At 44.2% G+C, this 22,128-nt stretch overlaps 2 protein-coding genes across 19 annotated transcripts in view; one reads left to right on the top strand and one right to left on the bottom strand.

Moving 5' to 3' along the window:
* Positions 1-45: 45 nt before the first annotated feature.
* On the top strand, positions 46-13,401 carry RAD52 (RAD52 homolog, DNA repair protein). Of its 2 annotated transcripts, none has more exons than XM_002192902.7 (13): positions 46-367; positions 2,115-2,234; positions 5,683-5,768; positions 7,091-7,192; positions 7,801-7,894; positions 9,295-9,362; positions 9,595-9,713; positions 9,800-9,875; positions 10,740-10,936; positions 11,142-11,278; positions 11,879-11,959; positions 12,460-12,702; positions 12,919-13,401. In XM_002192902.7, exons 3-13 carry the CDS (start codon positions 5,685-5,687, stop codon positions 12,975-12,977), a joined length of 1,260 nt encoding a protein of 419 aa, XP_002192938.5. In that variant the 5' UTR covers positions 46-367; positions 2,115-2,234; positions 5,683-5,684; the 3' UTR covers positions 12,978-13,401. The 2 variants fall into 2 exon arrangements, with proteins under 2 accessions (XP_002192938.5, XP_072780010.1); XM_072923909.1 differs by having other exon boundaries at positions 46-283.
* A 2,011-nt stretch (positions 13,402-15,412) lies between these two features.
* WNK1 (WNK lysine deficient protein kinase 1) overlaps positions 15,413-22,128 on the bottom strand; it is a 98,029-nt gene continuing 91,313 nt past the window's right edge. For 11 of the 17 annotated variants that reach the window (XM_030263930.4, XM_072923889.1, XM_072923893.1 and 8 more), the window contains 3 exons: positions 21,390-21,431; positions 18,196-18,383; positions 15,413-17,925 (listed from right to left, as the gene is read on the bottom strand). In XM_030263930.4, coding sequence (XP_030119790.4) covers positions 17,611-17,925; positions 18,196-18,383; positions 21,390-21,431 — 545 coding nt within the window. In that variant the 3' untranslated portion in view covers positions 15,413-17,610. The remainder of the gene's footprint in view (positions 17,926-18,195; positions 18,384-21,389; positions 21,432-22,128) is intronic. The other 6 variants (XM_072923891.1, XM_030263929.4, XM_072923892.1 and 3 more) reach the window with 1 other exon arrangement.

The following is a 22,128-nucleotide window of genomic DNA, read 5'->3' on the forward strand; positions in this document are numbered from 1 at the left end:
GGGGCTTCCCTCGACCCGCCCCCGCCCGCGCACGTCACCGCCCGCGCGCGTCCCCAGGGAAGTTTGGCCGCTCTCCGGCGCCGTAGCGGCCGCTCCGGGCGGGAAGTGCGAACAGGCCGCGGCAGGGCCCCGGTCCCGGCGGGCAGAGAACCGGGACAAACGGCAGGGACCCGGGACAGCGGCAGGGATCCGGGACAGCCGGCAGGGCCCCACAGAGTCTGGGAACTCGGTCCCGAGCCGGGGTCTCCCCTGAGGGCGGCTGCTGAGCGGCTTCGGTCGGCGGGTGAGTGAGCGACCTGAGTGAGGCCGCTGTTTCCTGAGGGAGCTCGGGCGGACAGCCACTGACCCCATCAAGAATCCTTTCAAGGTAGATTTGCTCTGATTTCAGGGAGCCAACAGCAGCACGGACTTCCTTAGCCCTTACTCCCAGGGATGCTGAATTGAGAGATCATGGCAAGTGGGTTAGGTCTGTCAGACTATGCAAGGAACGATCCTTATTGACGTGTTTAAATTCGTATCTCCTTGCAATGAATACAGCTTATATTGTAATTATAGTATTTCGTCATATTATATATTACATATATTTTATATCTGATTTATTATTATATTTTTACATTGTATGTATTATATTTAATTATCGCTTATATTTTAATTCAGACCTCTGGCAGGCTGATATCCACTGAGATCTCAATAACCTGAACTTCCCTTTCTACTGTGGAAGCAGAGAGTCCATATTTAATTAATTTCTGTAGGCTTATATAGTGCATGTAAGTGCATGCTACAGTATCTAAGGCCTTCTGTCAAGCCTAAGGTATCCCCCAAAAAGGAGATAATTTATACTTATATTGCTGGCTAAGAAGGCAGAAGGATGGAAATAGATACAGGCTTGCCCACGCCTCAAATATCCTGCCAATTTCAAGTGTAAATGAATTTCTATTTAACAATAAGCAAGTGTCAACCTGGAGCAAAACAGAGCTTGAGAGCTTTAGGTTTTTTATCCCAGCTTAGTTAGTGTGTCATCTTAATAGGGTCTTGCTGCCAGAAGTGTCAGCTCTGCCTGTAAGGTGTTACTGTTTCATACCTGAAAAAAATTAGTATGACAGAGTTGTTCTCTTTTTCTTTCAGTTCTACCCCTTTGTTATTGTTTATTGTTACAAGGATTTTTTTTAATAATATCAGAAAGATTATTTGTGCAAGAGTACCAGTCAATCCCTTTAATGAAATATTTTTATTAAGTTGTGAGTAAATGCAAAGGAATTAAATAATGTGAAAAATTAAACAGGATTTATATTCTTGGAAAGCGAATGTATTTCAAATTTACAATTGTTTGGAATGCCCTGTCTCCTAGGATGCTGTTGGTGCATTTTTAACTAAGGAAACTTTTTTGGACCCAAAAATTGCAATGGGCAGTGAAACAGCAAAGAAAATGACATAGCAAAGGGGTAACTGCACACACACCACTGCTATTAAAGCAAATATTTGGAGGCATAACCAGCAAAATTTGAAAAATATGGAGGCTACAACACAGCAAACACATGCTAAACAAAGCAGTTTGGGCTGGATTTGTAATTATTGGGAAAGCAGACCCCTAAACAGCTTCCAGCAGCTACATTGATTTTCATGAGCTTGTGGTTGCTGTGTAAAGGCTGCCTGGCAGGAAACAGCACAATGAGTAAGGAGGTGAGCTTCTCATCCTGTGTTCCAAAAATGCAGGAATTGCCTAGGTAAGCTTTGTTTCAGGTGTTAGGTGTATCCAAAAATTCTTAAATAGAAACACACCCCCACAAATGCACTGTTACACTTCCAGAACTATATAAAAATAAGGGAGAAAGCTTTACCCTGTGCTCATTAAACTGTTAAAAAAGTGGAATCAGAAATAGAGTTTTCTGTTCAGTGTAGGGAGGATCATGATCCTCGACATGCCAAGAGTAAAGTGCCTGACAAATAAAAGAGCTGAGTTGTGCTTTTGCAGCCACACAGATTCCAGTGGAATGAGTGGGGCTGCAACTGAGCAGGAATTGTCAGAGTGGTGCTTGTATGCCTTGAAAGCAAACATATTTAAACTACTGTAGGGAGCTCAAACATGCTATCTTACACCTTTTCTCTTGTTACAGAATGTGGCCTGAATGAGTGAGGGGCATGAAAAAGGCACTGTCAGCACCCGAGGCCAGCTGTAGTTGCAGCAGACACTCAGTCTCCTGAGCTACCCCTGCATTTCCATGTTTAACCCCTCAGTGAGTATCTTTTCCTCCCGTCGAAGTTAACAGAACATTACCTCGCTTTTCTCAAGTCATCAAGGTTGTTTAATTAGTGATACCAGAGATGAAAACTGGGGAGTTCTATTGTGTACAGCTTATCCACAAGCAACTGCATCATCTCTTCCACTCCTTGTAAACTGTGGAGTAGCACAGGCCTGTCTTGGTTAGGAACATCTGCCCCATTACACTTGAAAGAGGTACCTCAGGTCTGTGTTAAAGCAGCCTTTGAATAACAGGTAAATTAGCTTATAAAATAGTTTGGGGTTCTCAAAGGAAAGAAAACTCCACAGAAATATAAAGCTTGTAAAGTTTTTTGGATGTTTTCTTAGAGTAATACCTTAGGTTAAGTATGTGGCATTATCTTTAGTGCTTGCTAAACCACACTTGCTGCCTGTGTAACTGTTTGCTCTTGCTGGGCTCAGTGGAATTGCATTTATTGAAAGAATGTTGAAGATCTTTACTCAGCAGACCAAAGCCCCTCAGAGAAGGAAGCTTACCAGATAGAGAGGGCAAGGATGAATGAAAAGCCCTCTGGATGTTCACAGCCTATGCTGAATCCTGTCTTAGCTTGTGGGATGCTGGGATTAATTCCGTGGAACATTGCCCAAGCTGTGGTGCTCGCACAATGCATGGTATGCAAGCTATTCTGAAGTGATGCAAAACTGCCTGCTTCCACCTCACAGGTGAGGAGAGCTAGGCTCTGGCACTCCTACCACAGGATCAGAGCACAGAGTTCAGAAACCTGGTTTGTCAAGGCAGAGTGGAACTGATAGGAAAAGACATAATTTAGGAGCACAGTAAATTTGTAGGCAGTAATGGATAGTGGGATAGAAAGGTGTGTGAGGAAGTTAGAAAATTAGAAGTTATGTCCACACAATCATGGTAGGTGAAGGTGTTGCTGCTGTAGCCCCACAGTGGTAGATATACTTGAACAGATTAGGTTTAGGATTAAGTTCAGGATTATCAGTTCTGGAAGACTGGTTTATTTCCTGCACAATAATTTGTGTACACACACATTTTTCTCATCAGTCCTCAATTTCAACACCATGCAAATATACCTACTTGTACCATGCTGTTGAAAATTAGTATTTCATATCCAATTTCCCAAACCAGAGATTGTTTTTTTATGATTATGTACCCAATGTGTTCAAATTTTGAAAGACAAGATCAAAATAGGTAGTAGTCCACGCTGATTAGTTTCTTTACCTGTTCTAGTGTGCCAATGCAATGCTTTGGAGCACAGTGCAGCACCTCTAGTCTTATGTGGACTCCTTCTCAGTGACAAGAAAACTTCCTGAGAACATTACCAGCTAAACTCAAAAGAATTCCCTGTAAATAATAAACAATGGTTCCATTGCCACAAAGATAGCAAAGTACAATTCTTAGGCACCGTTAAACTGATAAGCTGCTTGTATCATCCTGCATATTCAAATGCATATTTGAACTTTAATTTTTAGTCTTTCTGGTTTAAAAATAGGGCATATTTTAACACTGATTAATGGGACAGGCAGCCTCCTACCAGACACCCTCTGAGCCCTGGCCTCAGAGGGTGTCTGAGGCTCTTGGGCACTCCAGTGAATAGTTTATTATCTACTTCAGCATTAATGTTTCATGCGAGTTAAAATGTTGTGGGGAGAGGGCAGGGTAGTGAGGAAACAATATTCCAATGAGGAATGGAAACATCTTACCTTTCCTGGCTCTGGCACCAACATAATTCGTAGCTCCATGTGCAGAATTAACTTCTCATTGTTCCCAGCTCCTAATCTAATATTTTTTTATATTGAAGTTCTGTCACTCTGAAACGCTCAGACAATTGCTTTGAGACACAGAGCTTTGCTGTGCTGCACTTCCCCAACTGCAAAACCCCCCACATTGCTCTGATCGAGGGTATGGTTTAAATAATGCTCACAGCTGAAGCTGCTCCTGCAGGTAAAGCCTGAAACTAAGCTCACTTGTGTCTCCTTCACTCAAATTAGATTCACACATAATTTGACTACCAACCATTGACAACTAAATTTAGACTGATAATGGTGGACCATATAAAACCAAATAAAAGCTTGAAGGACTTTAACTAAAACCGGTATTAAGCAATTTTGCATCAAAATGCCACCCACCTGCTTTGCATAAATTGGTCATAGTGTTTGTAGGCAAGTGACATTTTGGTCATTGTTTCTTCCCAAGGGCTCAGAGTGATTAAGATCTGATTGGGGCGGCTTGGGGGTGTGAGTGGAGGCAACAGTATTGTTCAAATTTCAGCTCCCTTGGCCACACACACTATTTATGTCTTTCTAATTGTCTCCCTCCCCATGTAGTGAACTCTTTGCTGAGCAGAGGAAATAGCCTGCTTAAATCACAAGTGTTTCTCCTGGTAATGTTGCTTTCTATTTGCTATTTTCCAAAGCCAAATGTATTTACAAATTGCTGCTAACTTCTGATGGAAATGCATTCATGTGTATGAACACTGTACAATTATACAAGTTGAGACCAGAGAGGAATAATTCTAGCCAACCAAAATTAAGGAGAATTTTAGCTACACTTGGCATAATTGCCAGTGCTCACATTTGCCAAGGAAACAACCAGTATCCTTTTTCTGAAAATTGTTTGCCAAGTCCTCAATTAACTTTGGATTTCTTGTTTAGAGGCTAGAAGAACAAATTATTTTTAAAAGTGCCACAGCTGGAATGCATTAACAAAGCAGAGTACTAGCCATGTGCTGACTGACTGGCAAATCATGCTATTTGACTTTATTAAACTGTTTTGACATCTCCAGTTCTCTTGTATGTCTGATTTTGTCTGGTAATTGTATTGCCTGTAAAAGTCTGAGTGCTGGGCTATCAGTTGTATTCAGCATTAGTGCAAATACAATAAAAGATTATCTCTGTGGGTTATTTGGGAGTGCTGCTACAGCCCCTGGCACAGCTGGGTCCACAATCTCCCCAGCCCCACTGCTCCAGAGCAGGGGGAAGTGCAGTGCTGGGAAGTGTTGGATACTGGCTTAGAAAAGGCTGCCATCTACTGAATTATTGGTACCACTTCTTACAGTTCTGACAGGTTCTGTGGTTCTCATCTCTGCATGGTTGGTTTATGTGGCACCATAAAGCACCAGGCAGAGTGATTACAGTCAAAACAGCAATCTAAAATAAAACTGACGTCAGGGTATAGCTGAGTAAAGTTTTCCCTACTTTTTATCAAAGTATTAATGGATATTGAAAGTGGTCCAGGAAGACAGTGCTGAAGAATCTGAAAGAGGGAATTCTTCTTCCTTCTCTGGCATGGTACAGTGCCTTCACATTGACCTAGAAGGAAGAAAAAACACATTTATAATTTTTTACCAGTGTGATATTCAGAATAAGCTTTTTGCCATGTCATCATATGGACTGTCAGTTCTGTCCTCTTCAGTCATTATATTTTCTCTCATCTCTAGGGATGCCTGAGAGCCAGGGGAAGGACGGTGAGATCTGCAGCAGCAGCAGCTCCAACACTGGGGACTCAGTGGCTTCCTTTGGACAGGTCAGTTCCTTTTGCCTGACAGGGATATGCAAGTTGCCTGCTCACACTACTGGATATCTGCTCTGCATGTTTATTTCCTTTTAAACTTGGGTACAGTAAGGCTGGAATCATGCTACACTCTACTGTACTTCACATTTTTTTCTCTGCAATAGTCTTGGCATGCCTTGAGTTACAGTAAATTGGTCTGGATTCTTCTCAAAAGGTTTTTACATCTTGTACCTTAAAAGTGGGTCTCATTTTATTCTCTCTTATTCCCAGATGGCATGAGTCATGCTTACATGTATTCTCAGTACAGGTTCAGAAAAGCCAACTACTTTGAGCTATTAAAAAATAATTTTGAAATGTTGTAAAATAATTTGAAAAAAGAAAACTGTATCTGGACTGAGCAGAGCTTTTGGTGGTGAATTCTCTTCTCCATGATAGGCATTTTTACACAGTTCCTGAATGTGGCACAAGCTTGTATTTTCCCTTTTTCCTTATTCTTTTTGGTTACAGGCTTGCGTTCTAGAGTCAGAAAAAGATAAATTTTTTACTGTTAAGTCTAAATAAAACTAAATACAAATTAGAGTGGTTTGTGAGGAGTTGGAATTTATATGGCACAAACACATACTATATGATTCTGTGTTCTGCTGAATTGTTAGGGCAGCCAGTACATGCATACACAATATTTATGATTTAAGTGGTGAAACCTCTGTTCTGTCCCATTTCAGGCCATAACAGCACAAGCTTTTTATTTCTCAAATCCATAAACATACGTTTAGGCTTCGCTACATTTTGTAATTTGGATTTCTACTAATACAAACCTAAACTTACAACACTTTAGGCTTCCCATGATGCTGGTATTCTCCAATGATACCAGTGATGTTGGAGTAATCCAAAGAAATAGGATAACTCAAGAAATTCCTATTCTGACTGCTTTCCTGGGCTGCTGTCCTCCCTGCCCTGGTGACACGTGGCAGTGGCATATGGTTAATCTTCAGTTTTGTTGGAGTCTTTAAATACGATTTTCTCATTGATCACAGAACTCGTGTTTTGGTTTTGAGCAGTAATATAGAAATTTATATGTTTGTTTGTGGTTAGGATTATTAATGATAAATAATTACTGCAGCTCAGTAATTAATGCCTGTATCTATCAAGAGTAAGTTGAAAAAAGGTCTAATGCACATACGTACCCTGAGGTGTTTCCTTGCCTGTGTATGATCCCAGTTTCAAAAACTGGATCATGCCCATGTTGGAAAGACTGGGATAAAGCAGTGCTATTAGGAGAGGAGGGGAAGCTCAGACAGGGAGGGTGAGATGTGTGTTGTTGTGTTTTTGCCCAGTATCAGTACACAGCCAGCGAGTATCGGACTATTCAGCAAGCGCTGCGTCAGAGGCTGGGCCCAGACTACATCAGCAGCCGGCAGGCAGGAGGAGGGCAAAAGGTAGGAACAAACATGATGATTCAACTCAATTTTTCCCAGGAAAACTAGGGTTTAAGTTGTTGTAATATTCCTTGGTTTTTTTGAAGTTAATTTCCCTCTAGTAGTTTAATATGCAGATACGAACACAAAGTGAGCATGGCATAAGTTCTGGCTTTGATTGAGCCACAGATTTTCCATTTACACTTAAAAAGAGATTTAATTTTTCAGTGCTTCATCCTTTACAAAGGAATATTTATCTACTTGTGCAATACTGAGATGTTTTCCCTATTTTTCCCCAGAATTGGATTATATGAAACATTATATAACAGTGGCTGCATTTACCATCTTTAGTGCCCACTCTGCCTTCTGTTGATTAAGTAATATTTGATGTTATATTAATCCCCACCACCACTGAGTGGTTATATTGTTACATTAATCCCCACCATTTGCTGGAAGAGAGTACACCTGAAGCTGCACCATCAGTCTTTTATTCACATTATATGAACCTTGAACTTAGCTGGGTTTCCTCAGTAAGGATGTAAGATGGTATGTTTAGTCTCTGTTAAAAATAAAGTGTGCACAAGGCTGTGTATTTATATATATATATATTTGTATGCTCTTCTTTTCAGGTCTGTTACATTGAGGGTCACAAGGTCATCAGTCTGGCCAATGAAATGTTTGGCTTCAATGGCTGGGCTCACTCAGTCACTCAACAGAATGTTGGTAAGGGTCTCTTGTTTCCATGTGAAGGAAAATTCCCTCAGATAAGGGCCAGGGTTTCCATCACAGAACATGACTGGAAGGGACCCGCAGGGATCACCAGGTCCAACTCCTGGCCCTGCACAGGACACTCCAAGAGTCACACCATGTGCCTCAGAGCATTGTCTAAATGCTTCTTAAGCTCTGGCAGGCTGGTGCTGTGCCCACTGCCCTGGGGAGCTGTTCCAGTGCCCAGCCACCCTCTGGGGGAAAAACCTTTTTGTAATACCCAACCTAAACCTGCCCTGGCACAGCATGTGCCAGGGCAGGTTTAGGTTGGGTATTACAAAAAGAGAATAGCTCCAGGCTATTCTCTCAGCTCCTGTCACTGTCACCATGCAGAAGAGATCAGTGCCTGACCCCCTCTTCCCTTCACAAGGAGTTGTAACTGCAGTGAGTTCTCCCCTCAGCCTCCTCCAGACTGAACAGACCAAGAGACCTCAGCTGCTACAGCTTCATCACTTCAAAGCACCTGGGCAGAGGCATGAGCAACTTCCAGGTGTCTTAACAGTAAAAATGAGAGAAACTGAATAATAATGGAGCTTCTGTTTTCATTTTAGATCTGTCATTGTCATTAATCTGAGTGTGATTATGATTATTCTTGAGCTGTTCTAATCAAGTCTCTGATCTCTATGGGTACTCTCAGTCAAGAGTAATTACAATTAAACTATTTAACACTCAGCAGTCCTAAGCCAACTTTCATACTCACCTGTAATTTTTAGAATATCAACTAACCAGATTATATTCTCAGTTTATATTACCCTAATCTTTAGGGACCCATCTTTTTGTGCAGATTTTTCTTCTAGCTAATACTCAGTACTGAGGTTTTTACAACAGAAAACTTCAGGAAAATCTTTCAACTGTAACATGTTCAGGTGATCTTAGAGTTTCAGCCTCTTCCATGCTGATAGCTGAAATAGAACCTGCCAGAGGAGTGTTGTCCTTGTTTGCAGATCTGCTGTGCTTATGCTGAAGACTGGTTGTTGAAGTAGGTCAAAGCAGCAGCTTAAATTACCTTCTTCCTTCTCCCCCACCTTCAGAAATCTTTTCTTAACTCAGGCTGGTAGATTCTAGAAATAGAACACCTTACTTCATTGCTTTCCATCTATTCTGCACCATGGTTTTCTTTCCCGTTTTTCAGTCAAGAAAGGACTGTTGTCCTTCAAACTTCTACCTTTCTCAGATAATGCCTTAACCAGTCATTCCTTAGAAATTCAGGCTTTCTGTCCATGATGAAACCTTGTGCAAATTATTTGCAACCTGCAGATTTCTACTAGATCATAAGAAAGAAATTACTTTCATAGACAACAGTTGCTTTTCCAGTATTGTTCTTATACATTAACACTTAAAATATCTCTTTCCAGACTTTGTTGACCTCAACAATGGCAGGTTCTACGTGGGTGTCTGTGCTTTTGTGAAAGTTCAGCTCAAGGTAAATGGGTTTTTTTGTTGGCTCTGACTCTAGCTGAGCAATTGCCTGAAGCTGTGAATGAAAGTCCTTGCATGGGTCAGAGCACAGTCCTCGGGTACTGCCCTGCGTTAGGGAACCTACTGCTGTCCTAAACATTGACCTTGCTGTGGAACAAACAACCAAGAGCAAACAGGTTTGGGAGAGCATAGCACCTGCATGTAAAAATCCTCTTCTATTTGAAATTGTACTGCAGGATGGGTCATATCATGAAGATGTGGGATATGGAGTCAGTGAAGGCCTGAAGTCTAAAGCCTTATCCTTAGAAAAGGCAAGAAAGGAGGCAGTAACAGATGGACTGAAGAGAGCACTCAAGTAAGTGAAGATTGGCACTTGTACATTTTCAGAAGTTCTGTGGGAATAAAGGGTTTTCAGTCACAGTGAGCCCTCTTGTTTCTCAGGTGCTTTGGCAATGCCCTTGGGAACTGCATCCTGGACAAGGACTACCTGCGAGCCGTGAACAAGCTTCCCCGGCAGGTGCAGTACAAGGGCTGCCAGAGCCCCCACTGGCCCTGCTGCTGCAGCCACAGAGCTTAGCAGTGGTGTATCAGTGCATCTCATTCCTGAGGGCTCCTGAGACCAACAGCCTTCCTAACAAACAGCTCACACACACAGAGCAGGGTGTTCCTACAGTGGCACTTTGGGAACCACCATGGATCCTGCCTGCTCCTGTGTGCACCAGCTGGGGGCAGGAGGCTTCTAGGCAGTGACCTGCCTTGTGGAAGGAGGGAGAAGGAAGCTTTCTGAAGTGCTGATCCATGGACTTTGATAGCAAAGCTGCCTTCAATCACAGTAGGCACCTAGAGCTGCAAGGCAGTCCTGTCAAACACTGTAGGAGCAGATCCAAAGTGACACCTCACCAGGTAAAGATGGCCCAGGTCTCTGTTTTGCCGGGGTCATCGTCTATTACAGGCATTGCCACAAACCTGTAAGATGACAGAGCCAAAACATCCTGCCTTTAACAAAAAGGAATGGTGTACCTTTCTCAGAAGTCAGTAAAGGATGGCCTTGCTCTACAGCACAAGCAGGAAAATGGACTGGTAAAACAAACTCACTCAGCAACAGCCTTGTGGGGCTGTGAGAAGCTCTAAAATCCTGTTCTCATTTGCAGAACAGTGTGGGGAGACCTCACCATCTGCCCTGCAGTACTGAACAGTTAAACCAACACAAAGTCACAGGAATTCAATGATTAACTGACTGAATTACTGAGTACTGAAAGAGCATTTCATATTTCTAACTTACTGTTCAGCTTAGAGCGAACAAAATAGATTTTTATCCAGTGCTTATTTCATTAAGTTGATGATAAAAATTTCTGAACCTTTTCTTTTTCTCCTTGACCAGATACCCCCTGAGTTAGACTTGGTCAAAGCTAAAATACAGGACTATGAGCCTGAAATAGAGCAAGCAAGATACAGCAGCTATGTGGAAAGGCAGAACGCAGCAGGGAGACAACGCTGTGAGGTGACACCTGGCTGTAAGCCTGTCCAGACAGAGGCTGCTGTTGTGACAGCAGATCAGAAACAGCCCAATGCTCCCAGGTGAGACTGCTCTTATAAGTGTATTTTTTAAGCTGTATTAGAAGTTACTGGGCCTTCTAAAACATGTAGACAGCTCAATTTCAAAGATGCCATAAAGCACTAGTTCAGTGGATTTTCTTTACTGTTACTTCTTAATGAATTTTTTCTTCACAAAATGTAATTGCTGAGGTCTTATTTAACTTCGTGTTTCTGGATGGGAGAACAGAAGCACAGACTCCTTGGCCATGGAGTGTGATGCCACTTACCAGAGGAAACTGCGCCAGAAGCGGCTGCAGCAGCAGTTCCGGGAGCAGATGGAGAAAAAGCAGCAGGTCCCAGGAGTTACTCCCAGCAGCAAACAGGGTGAGAAGTGGCAGTCAAACCTGGCACTTTCCATGAGAGCTGATGGCAGGCACAGGCTACCCACAGTACAGGAGCCTGGCCAGCTTCATGTGCTGTTGTGCTGTGCCGTTAACACCTTTGAGGCCAGAGGCAGGAGCATTATCATGTATTCCCCCTCTGGGTTCCAAAAGTGTCAAGTATGTCAGCTCTGAAGCTGCATCATTAAATCTGCAACTATCCAGCCGCCCTTAATCAGCTGTTGCCAGCACCATTAACCAGCTGCATCCAAGCTGAGGCTGCAGCACTTGGCTGTGGTAGCTGCAAGCAAACAGTGCCTGAGCTACTGATACATTGCCCTTGGCTCATGGGGCAGTCTGGGGCCATGTGGTAGCAGGAACATGGCGATAGACAGGCTAAGAACCACACTGGAGTAGCAGAGTTCCTCGTCTGATGTCATCAGATACAGAATGTTACTTCCCACATTCTGCTTCCAAGCCTTAGCTGGCTCTAGGGCAAAAGAGGGTACCTGGTGGTAGTGCTGGCTTCATGCTCTGCTAAGAAGGAGTCAAAAGGTTATCTGTATTTCTGGTATTAATCTCTTCCTGTGTTGCCTCCTTGCAGCAAAATCCAATGCTCCTGTGAAGCACAGCAGTCCAGCAGAAGTGCAACAGGAGCTGGCGATAGAAGAGGAGTTCTTTGCAGGTCAGCCAAAGAGTGATGAGTGTTAAATCATTGGTATTTAAACCACGTTAATTCAGAATACAGTGTAAAGGTAAAAGCGCTGAAGAATTGGAATAACAGAAGTGTGAGTGTGATTCTGACCTTTACAATACAGACTTTGCCTGAGTGGCAGGGAGATGATGTTCATCTCTATGGGGGGTTTCACTTCGGCTCTTCAGTGGAGTTGTACAGCTGTTTCAGAAATCCTTTTCCTGAGGTGATACTGCACAATATAGAACCTGGTGGGGGGGATTTGAGGTGTGTCTTTTCCCAATAAAAGCATGGATATTTTGGTACACATTGTGGTGCCTGCACTTTGCTTAAGGGAACAAGGGGCAGGACTCTCACTGACATAAGAGATGCTTTACAGTTTAAATTTTATAGTGGTCACTGCTTGTAGGAAAAGAATGTGCTGGTCTTGCAGCTACTGCCATTCCTGTAATACAGTTCTGTGTCATGGATCCCTTTCTCATTCCTTCCAGATGATCCTGAACTTTGGGACATTTCCTTGGAGAGCACTGACCTAAAGGTAACGGGTGTCAAACAATCAGAGCCCTCACCAGCTGTTCACCAGGCACCCGAGACGCCCCGTGGCCATCAGCAGATGGGCACTCGCTGCAGGACACCCCACAGGGGGAACCAGCACAGAGCTGCTGCCAGGCTGGCACAGCTGCAGCCCCCTGCTGCAGCCCTCAGCACCAGCTGTGCCCACCAGCACACCCCAGGTACGTGCTGCCACAAGTGACGGAGCTCTGGCTTCACAGGGGCTCTCGGGAGATTGGGAAAGTCCATTCTTTTGGACCTGGCTGCAGAAGCTGGGACAGTGGTCTTGGAAAACTGGTTTTTTCCATCCTACTGTCCTATCAAGGAAGAGTTAGAGAAAGAAATGAGGAACATACTTAGAAAAAATGTCCATTTCTCACTTTCTCCCTGTGTGGCAGGGTGCAGCCCCCTCAGGAGAAGTCAGAGCTTGAAGAAAAGGAGATTGGAACCTACGTGAGGCACCCGAATGGATCTGTGCCTCTGTCATGGATTACATCACAAGGCTGCAGCTGGCTTTCCAGTCACATGGACTCTGCTGTAAATTATAGTGAAGCAACAGAGAAGAACTTAATGTACTCTTAGGGTATTATGTATTGCAGATGACTTTGTCTATAACCATGCCATTATTTGTGCTTCTACAGCACAAGACTTGTGGCCATATTACAAGTGGATATTACCTGTAAATTGCCTTAACAGAATGGATTGTTAAAAGAGAGATGCAGTTCATAGCTTGTCTCTCCCTCAGTGCTGCATTCTAGCACACAGTAACCCCATGCTTGGTCCGATCCTTTGGAACATCAATGGGAGCTGAACTGCTGTTTTTAAATAAGCTTTCTACCCCTTTCAATACAGAAATAAACATTAATTAAAAAAAAAAAAAACCCTGCTGGGTTCGTGCCTCTCCGCCCTGCTGCGTGGCCTCAAAGGAGGCACCATGTTCTAAAGCGAAAGGGGCAGCACTGCACCTGCACAGCCTCCTTTGCTTTAGGATGGGCAAACATTTGGAATATTCAGTATTTATTCCCCTTCCTCCTACTCTGCCTTCATCACTTAATCAGTCCTTTTCCCCTAAAAGATCCTTTACTATCCTCTTGCTTCCTGAACAGGACAAAGGACAGGAATTGACTTCACTGTGCAAAGACAGGACATAATTAATTAACCGTAATTGACAGTTATAGATTACATCTAGAAAACAGTTTCACTTTTCACCGTACTTGTTTCTGGCCAATTCAAGGCTGCCTTCAGAACAGCTCAGGGAAGAAGCACATTCCACATGTTTGAGTCATGCCCTCGCTGTTGAAACCATATACCTGCTAAGAAGGGAGAGCGCAGACATTCCAAATTACTGAATTCAAAGCTGTTCCAAACTTTTACAATGAAAAAAATTTGAAAGTCTGTAATAAAAATGGAACGGCCTCAGCTTCCTTGGCTCTGGAAACAGTGCAAATATAGCTATGCCTCCTCTGACAAAGTCACTGCAATGAGTCTCTTGGGATTGGTCCCTTTGAAAAGGGCAGGAAAACTTATACTGGGAGCTTTTTTTCCATTCCAGGCTTGCGCAGCATGACTCATAACAGAAGCTGTTCTTAAAATGGAAAGAAATGCAGCAGCAATTAGTGTTTAGAAATACCAAATTCCTCCTTGTGAGAAACAAAGCTCACTTTTAAATTTGCAAAGGTTTATTAAACCTTAACAAAAATACAACAAAGGACTGAAGAAGGAAAAATTACAGCGCCAGGAGTCTCTGCGACCAGCAGCCACATGCTCCCCTACAAAATGGATGCTCTGCCTTTTATACCCTCAGCCCCTCCCAAGGTTTTGTCAGCTCCTTCTCTGCTGTCCATTGGTGGAGATCACTTTTATACATCTTGATTGGAGTGATTGGAGCTCAGGTGTTGTTATGCCACACCTCCTAGTAACAAGCCAGGCCTCCCCAAATGCCCTGACTGCCGAGGCTATTGCAAGGGGGAGGGGAAAGAGGACTATGGGAGGACATATTACAGTAACACAACTATACATCTTAACATACACATAATATCCATCTCTTCATTGTGAGTCAACCATCACATTACTCATCTATAACAAACCCCCCTGTTCCTTTCCCAGAAGTCATGTGGCTCAAACTATTAACTCTCATTTTCAATTCCAATAATCTACTGCCGCAGAGACTCCTGGCACTGTAATTTTTCCTTCTTTAGTCCTTTGTTGTATTTTTGTTAAGGTTTAATAAACCTTTGAAATTTTAAGAGTCAGCTTTGTTTCTCACAGTGCAAGTCTGCAGTGTGAGAATGATGCTGTTGACCATTACAGTTCCAATCCAAGGCCTGAATTCTTGTTACTAAGGTCCCTGAGGAGCTCCTTCTCCCAGCCCTACAGGATGGGAGCACATCCCTGCTCACATCCAGCCCAGAGGAGCAGGCAGGGGGTAGCACAGGAGAGCCCAGACCCTGCTCATGCCTCTGTGCCACAAGCAAGCAGAGGACCTGCCCCTGACATGCAGTCCCAGCTGATCTGTTCTCCTCCCTCAGGCCACTCCCCCTCTCAAGATCTATTTAGGAATTACTCTTCTCAGTACTTTGTTTCAGAGTATCCTGTTAAAGGTCAAAAGCTCGTGACTGGTCACTGCTTTTGAGCAGTTAAAGTTCTCATTAAACTGGGTTTATTTCCTGTGACGAACTGGTAAATTGGGTAACAGTTCCATCACTGCAGGACCAGGACAGAGGGGCTGGAACCTGATGTTCCACAAGAAAACCCACAGCTCAACCAAAGCAGGTTTGGTTTATTTGAGTGGCTTCATTCAATATTCTACAAAGGTAACAAACTGCAGCGTGGGGCACAGTCATACAAGAAGGGTTCAGCGCAAAACAAAACTAACTGCGGCCAGGGAAGACCAAAGTTTCAATTAATTTTATTTTTTTTATTTTTATTTTTTTACAGTGTACATTGTTAAATAATGTAAAGAAAACGCCTGTAATTCAGAAACAGATTTTATGTGGAAAAAGATACTCAAAGTGTAATATTAAACAAAATAATTTAACAGTTCAGTAGCATTAGTTTATTCCTCTAGACTTCAGTTATTCATCCACAGGAGGAGAGGGAGGGAGAAAAAAAAAAAATCAATGGTAAATAAAACCAGTTCTTGCATAACATTAAGTGAAAAAACGACCTCAAACTTCTTAGATCAAATTTAAATAACCATGTGCTGCATCCAGCTGACCAGTTCCTCTGCCACAAATATTGCCCTTGTCTCATTACTGCCTCAGCTCTGTCCCCGCTCCTGTTTCCCTGGGTGTGCTCAGGAGCCTCCCCCCTGCATCCATCCTTTCAGAGGTTCCCACCTGGGCTTGCTGCTCTCCTGCTCCCCTCTGAGCTGCCCTGTCCTCCCGCAGCCTCAGCCCAAGCGCCAGGAAGCTCCACCCTCGTCCTTCACAGCTGCTTGCAGCACTGCATCAATACTGGCTGGTATTATTTTGACTTTGAACAGGAAACCAGTATTTCTTAAACACAAAAAGGGAGAATGACCAAAGCAGAAGATACAGTACAGATACTGAGAGGACAAGTGACAGACAGTGACAGGCCTGGTACCAGCTTGAAATTTGTTAAAAGTGAACAAAATTATAAATCCTCCAAGTAAGACAGAGGAAACTTCTTGATGCCGGCTGCTTCAAGTACATCCATTGCCGGCAATGGACGTTGCACCAGGACAGTCTGTTCCTGGCTTAAATGAATTTTACCAAAAAAAAGGTAAGAAAAGCAATCCCAGCAGACAAGCCCAAGCCAAACGAGCAATGGCACTTCTCCCTCAAGTCACATCCTGACCAAACATCTTTTCCACTTCACAGCTGGAGTCAAACTGCATCTTAAGTTGGGCCTTTCCCAAAGATACACATTCTCCCATCCTCTCTCTCATTCTGACCCAGTCTCCTGCCTCCAGAGCCAATATTGGTTAAGTCTCGTTGTAGCTTCACCTGCATCCCTCCGTCCCAGCCCACCTGGCCCCTGTCACCCCACACCTTCAGCTCTGCCCGCCTGGATAAGTTTTCCCACACAGAACTGCTCTGACCCACAGCCTCGGTGACCTCCCTTCCACGCTCCTGCTCCGACATCCCGGGCGTGGGCACAAACATCCTGCCCTCAGCTTGCCCTCTGCCCACCTGGGCTCTGCTGGGAAGACGACGCTAAACTGCAGAAGCAAGAGAAGTCCAAGGCACTAAAATATCCAGCAAGCATACTGGGAGAACAGACAAGTATTCAAGTACATTAATTTATACAATTTTACATTCACATTTATTTATCTAATACAATGAAAATACAAAGGAAAAAGTTAAAGTGTCTCCAATAAGTATAAGGATATAGCTAGCTTTTTTTCCCATTTTTTCTTTTTAACTTTTTTAACCCTCTATATTCCACTCATTTTTAAACTACTGTTGTCCAACAACATTTATATAATCACAGTGTTTCCACATCAAAACTGATGGTAAGTACATGTCCGCAGGGAACTTTAAAATTTTTTTTAACAATTTAAATTGCTCTAATGCTGCAGTCAAAGCTGTTAATATCTTACTTAAAGCAGTAATGACCTATCAAGCACGGGCTGCACCACAAGTCCATTCATGTGCCCCACCATTTCAGAGTCAGATACTATTGACTGGGGAGAGGGAGAGGAGGGGAATTTGGACAGCTTTTTCTGGATCTTGGTTCTTCAGGAAGAGGCGAGAAGCATGCTAAAGCCTCATGCTAGGGTTCAGCTCTCCCACCTCTACACATGTGGATTCAGCCCCCAACCAGAACTATTTAACAGCAAGACTGTATGAACTGACCCCTGGCTTCTGCTCACAGCTCTCGCTGCACACAAGAGCAGCTCCCCTCGGTGAAAAGCACTGTCCCATCACACGGATGCCCATCATCCTCCTCCCCCTTCCAAGCACGTGGTGAAACTCCCGCTACCAAGAGTTGACAGCAATGGTTGGAAAAGAGAAATTCATTCCCAGTCTGGCAAGCTACCAGTTAATTGCAGCACTAGTAGTGATACAGGGCCCCATCTCCCTCCCCAAGTCCTGTCCCGAGGAGTAGCCAGCAGGGTCTCTGGGCTAAGTGGTCCGCAGGTTGGAGCCTGGAGGGTTGCTGACAGACTTTTGCAAATTGCTGATGTTGAAGCTTTGCAAAGACGTGGCAGCCACGGGCTGGAACTGGCCGAGCTGTGTCGGTGCTGGCCCCCCTGCCCCGCCCCAGGGCGGGGGGAAGGACGCTGCTGGGTAACCGTACTGCTGCGGGGGGCACATGGCCTTGCTGAAGGGACCTAAAGAGGTAGCTGATGCTGCAGGGATGGGTGTAGCACCCAGGGAAGATGTCATAGAGATACAGAGCTGACCCGGTGCCGAGAATTTTCTTGCCATTCCAGGGCCCTGAAAGGTAAACCAACCACCAAGAGAACTTTAACTGTGTAACTTTAAAAACCACCACTCCACCCCTTGGTCTACAATCCACTCCCAATGGGCATTCACAGGGCCAGCCCACGGCCCTCCCCTTTAGTTTTCCCCTTCCCTTCTAGAGCAGCCAGTACATCCTGCACGTGAAGAGCCAGCCAGCAGTGTGCTAGAGCTGCTGCCCCAGCCCAGGGAGACAGAAGGGCACCCACAGCTTCTCACCACACCCCCTCACAGGTCACACCTCACCTCGTAGCTGCTGTGCCCTTTGCCAACTTTCTTGCCAGACAGGTTCATGGCGTCCCGAGCCCAGTTATCCACCAGCTTGTGCAGGTCATCTGTGAAGGTGCCCTTGCGGCTGGAGGCGATGGCCGTGGGCTGGGTCTGGGGAGCCTGGCTGTTCACTGCAGCCCCCACTGTGTTGGTGCTGCTGGTCCCTACAAACACAAACACAGCCATCACCACCTGGCTCAGCGCTGGCCTGTCTCTAGTGCATTCAGTAACTGTGCTAATGGCACACCAAGAGTTAAAATGCCATGCAAATTAATTCTGAGTTTCCATTCCAGGACACACTGAAGTGGGAACTGCAAGGACATCTTCTCAGATTCAGAGTGTTTCACAGACAGGTTTACTTTGCAATCCTAAGAGGGGAGTGACAGTAGCCTACAGGTCTTTGTAGAAGAAAAAGGACATCAGATTTCAGCACCGACTGATAGCACAGGCACGTCGCTCTCTCATCCTACACCTTTTAGTCAGCAGCAACCACTACCGGTATAGCTCAATTCCACCTTGGAAAACAATGCTGGATGCTGAATAAGGAGCAGTAAAATCAGCATCGCCAGCTGCTCTGTAGCAAATTATCTCCACTTTGTGAAATTAAGAGAAAAATTCACCCACTTTACAAAAAAAAAAAAAAAAAAAAAAAAAAGAAAATCCCCAGGCAGAAACAGCGAATGTTGTTTCCCATAGCTGCCATACTTATGTTCTTGAGGATAATCAAATGGGACTGTCTTCATCCACCTAACAGTCAGGATCTGCAGGGAAGGTCTGCAGGTCTGCATTGCATTAAATTTTGCTTTTTGACTCTAAAAAGCATTTTTTTTGCCATTATGTTCAGATTTCCTAAGCCAGAAGAATAAGCATTCGAGATACAAACAACAAATAGAGCTTAAAGAAGGCAGAAGTGAGGGTATTCCTCAGACTCATTCCTCCTCTTCTCACTGCAAGAACACAAAACCCCTTCACATAAATGCCAGGTTTCATTTCTGCTAGAAAACTTACTGAACATTATCCTGTCGGGGGGGAAAACCAACCTAGAAGCTTTATTTTGGTTAGCCTTCCTATGCCATTCATATTTATAAACAAGCAACTGCACTTCAATCTAAGTTTTTAAAAGGCAGACCTCATAACACAAAGCAAAGAAGTAATGTATTTCCCATAATCCAAAATTCCCAGCAGTATTTTTAAAAGTTTGTAAACCCTCATTTACAGCTGTGGAAGTGCCCGTTAACCACTAGAGCAGACCCAACAACAAAATCAGCAGCAGCAGGGCTAAAGACAGCACTGCTTGCTAACACTCATCCTAATCTATTCCTGAAGTTCCTCAAATATTTCTACTTGCTCCCTCAGGAGACTGCACCTAGGAAATCCATGAAAACCTGAGTTTATGGCAAGCATTTCTGAAGGGAAGCCATTCAGAGGTGGATCACAGAAATGCCAGCAATGACCATCACGTCTCTATTGCAAAGGCCAAATGACAGAATCACTGTTTCTTGCCTGGCAGTTCCTTCATCTGTCCCACTTTCCCTGGCCATCAGCCACATTCCTTGCCACCACTGTATCAAAGAAAGAACTGGTTCCAAAGCCCTGCAGGAATGTTTCGTACTGAGAAGTGGATTAGGAAGGTGACATACTTACTATGCAGGACAAATAAAGTGTTACTGCTTCTAGTAGTGCTGAGGAGGGAAGGACACAGATTCATCCCACCAATTCCAGCTCAAGCATGGAAGTGGCTCCTGGGCTGGGTGCCCACAGGAGTTGTTAGTGGGGGCAGACACATGCGAGAACATACGGCAAGGGAAGAAAAAGGTTCCCTGAGCAGGGAGTGTGGCTGTAGCACTGATGGAGAGGAGCAGGGAACACTGGGTGGTGCAAGGAAAGTCCACAGTGAAATAACAACAACCTTAAGCATGCATCATGTGGGAAGGGCTCTGGATACAATAATTTAATAAGAGCAATGATGTGAAAGGTAAAGTTAAATACAAATGAGTCAAAAGCAAGGAAGAGGTACTTGGGGGAGGGGAGGGGGAACACTGCCAAAACCAGTAATAATCACATTCCACCATGAGGGTTCATGCAGGAATTGACACACTTGCTCTCATCCTCTTTAGAATGGCCAGCATCCACTTGTGCTATTTCACATTTCCACTTTAATCACTCTGGATCCTGGACCTACACCAGAGAGCTTCCTCAGGTTATGGAAGGGGGAGAGTTAATCGAGGCATAAAGTATAGCACATTCAGCTGAAGAGATAAAAGATCCCTTAGGGAAGTTTAAGAGTTTTCCAAAGAACTAGATTGGTTCAAGGTGACAAAGGCTGCCAGAGCTTTGTCTCCCAAAGTGACTTTCTCAGAGAGCTCCCATCTCACGTCAAAGACATACCGGCCTACAGGATCAGAGCTGAGCTCTCACCTAAGGTCCATTTAAAACTGACTTCTCAGGAATTCTACATTTGAGCTCTGACATACTGCCTGCAGAAACTGCCATCCAGAAGAGGCTGAAAAGCAAGTGCTTCAACTTGTAGCATTCATGGAAACAATCCCCACATTCCTGCTCGGTCACAGCAGCCATCCCCAGTTCTGCTCTGACATGAGGGATCTGAAGTGAAACAGGCTCTCTCTCCCCAGCCCACTACCTTAATGCCTTAATTCTGCTCTTGAATTTTTTTCCCCCCATAAACCACAGTCAAATGACACCTTTAAAAAAAGTCTTAAATGACATGTGTACACACAGGCTTTTGTGAACATCTCTTGCTTTAGGAGACACACTGGAGATCTCTGATAGCTTACTCTTAGGCTTTTAAAATGTTGGAGGAGTGTCTGCAATTGGATCCATCACTGAGGTGATAAGCCCCCTCAAATCCCAAACCAAGCAGCTGCTCTGAGTACAACTCTGAGTACATTACAATGAGCAACTGCCCCTGATGTCATTAGGGAGAGCAGAGCTCCCAGGGAAGGGCAGGTTCTGCCTGCCTCCACCTGACTGCAAGAGCAGCGCCAGACTAGTCAATAAACTAAGGACAGAGCACACATTAGAGGGCATCACACAGACAGACAGATGCTGTGCTGGAGACAGAGTCAGGGACATAAGGCTTCAGTGACCCGGAAAAGCTGATGAATAGATTTACAATCAAGAATTGGAGATAACAGAAATAAGATAATTACTACAGAGCTGGTTGCAAGGACAGACTTTTTTCACCATCTTCCCTGAAGCACAAAGAGAGAGTAATTTGTTAAAGATAAGAGAAACAGTGAGAAATGTTTAGTATCAGGAAACATTACAAAAAGCTTGGTGAGAAACAGAGGACACAGCACAGCAGGGCATTAACAGTCACTACTGGGACATTCTAGACAAACTCAAAGACTCATCTGACAGTTTAATCACAAAGAGAAGAGGCCCAGCCTCCTACATTTATTCTTCATCATTCCCAAACCATTGTGAAGAATGTCAGGAGACACTGAGGTCACAACTGTTATCAAACAGTCACAACTGTGGCTGTTATCACAGAAGGAAAAGCAAGTACATCTTCCATTTTTGCCAGGACATACGAAGCATTTTACAACTATCAAATTTCAACCAGCAACAGATTTATTTGATAGGTCAAGTGCTTTTAGTTTGTCACCCTCTTGTCTCAGATGTGTGAAAACAGTTCAGACATTCCCTGCCAAGCTGTACCACTCTGTTTCTCCAGCTGCACAGTTAAAAGCATCAATCACTGCACTGTTTCCTCAACACCACTGATTCCAACCCAGGATCTTCTCCAGCTGTCACTCTCCACAGCAGTCTGCACCAGCGCTTCAAGGACAAAGCTCCAGGAAGTAAGCAGCCTGCAGCAAGCCAGGTGCCAAGCCAAGCTGAGCCATGCCAACTATTACCTGATTTTACAGGACAGCTACAACACTC

Source organism: Taeniopygia guttata, chromosome 1A, assembly GCF_048771995.1.
Source record: "Taeniopygia guttata chromosome 1A, bTaeGut7.mat, whole genome shotgun sequence".
Lineage (NCBI taxonomy): Eukaryota > Metazoa > Chordata > Aves > Passeriformes > Estrildidae > Taeniopygia > Taeniopygia guttata.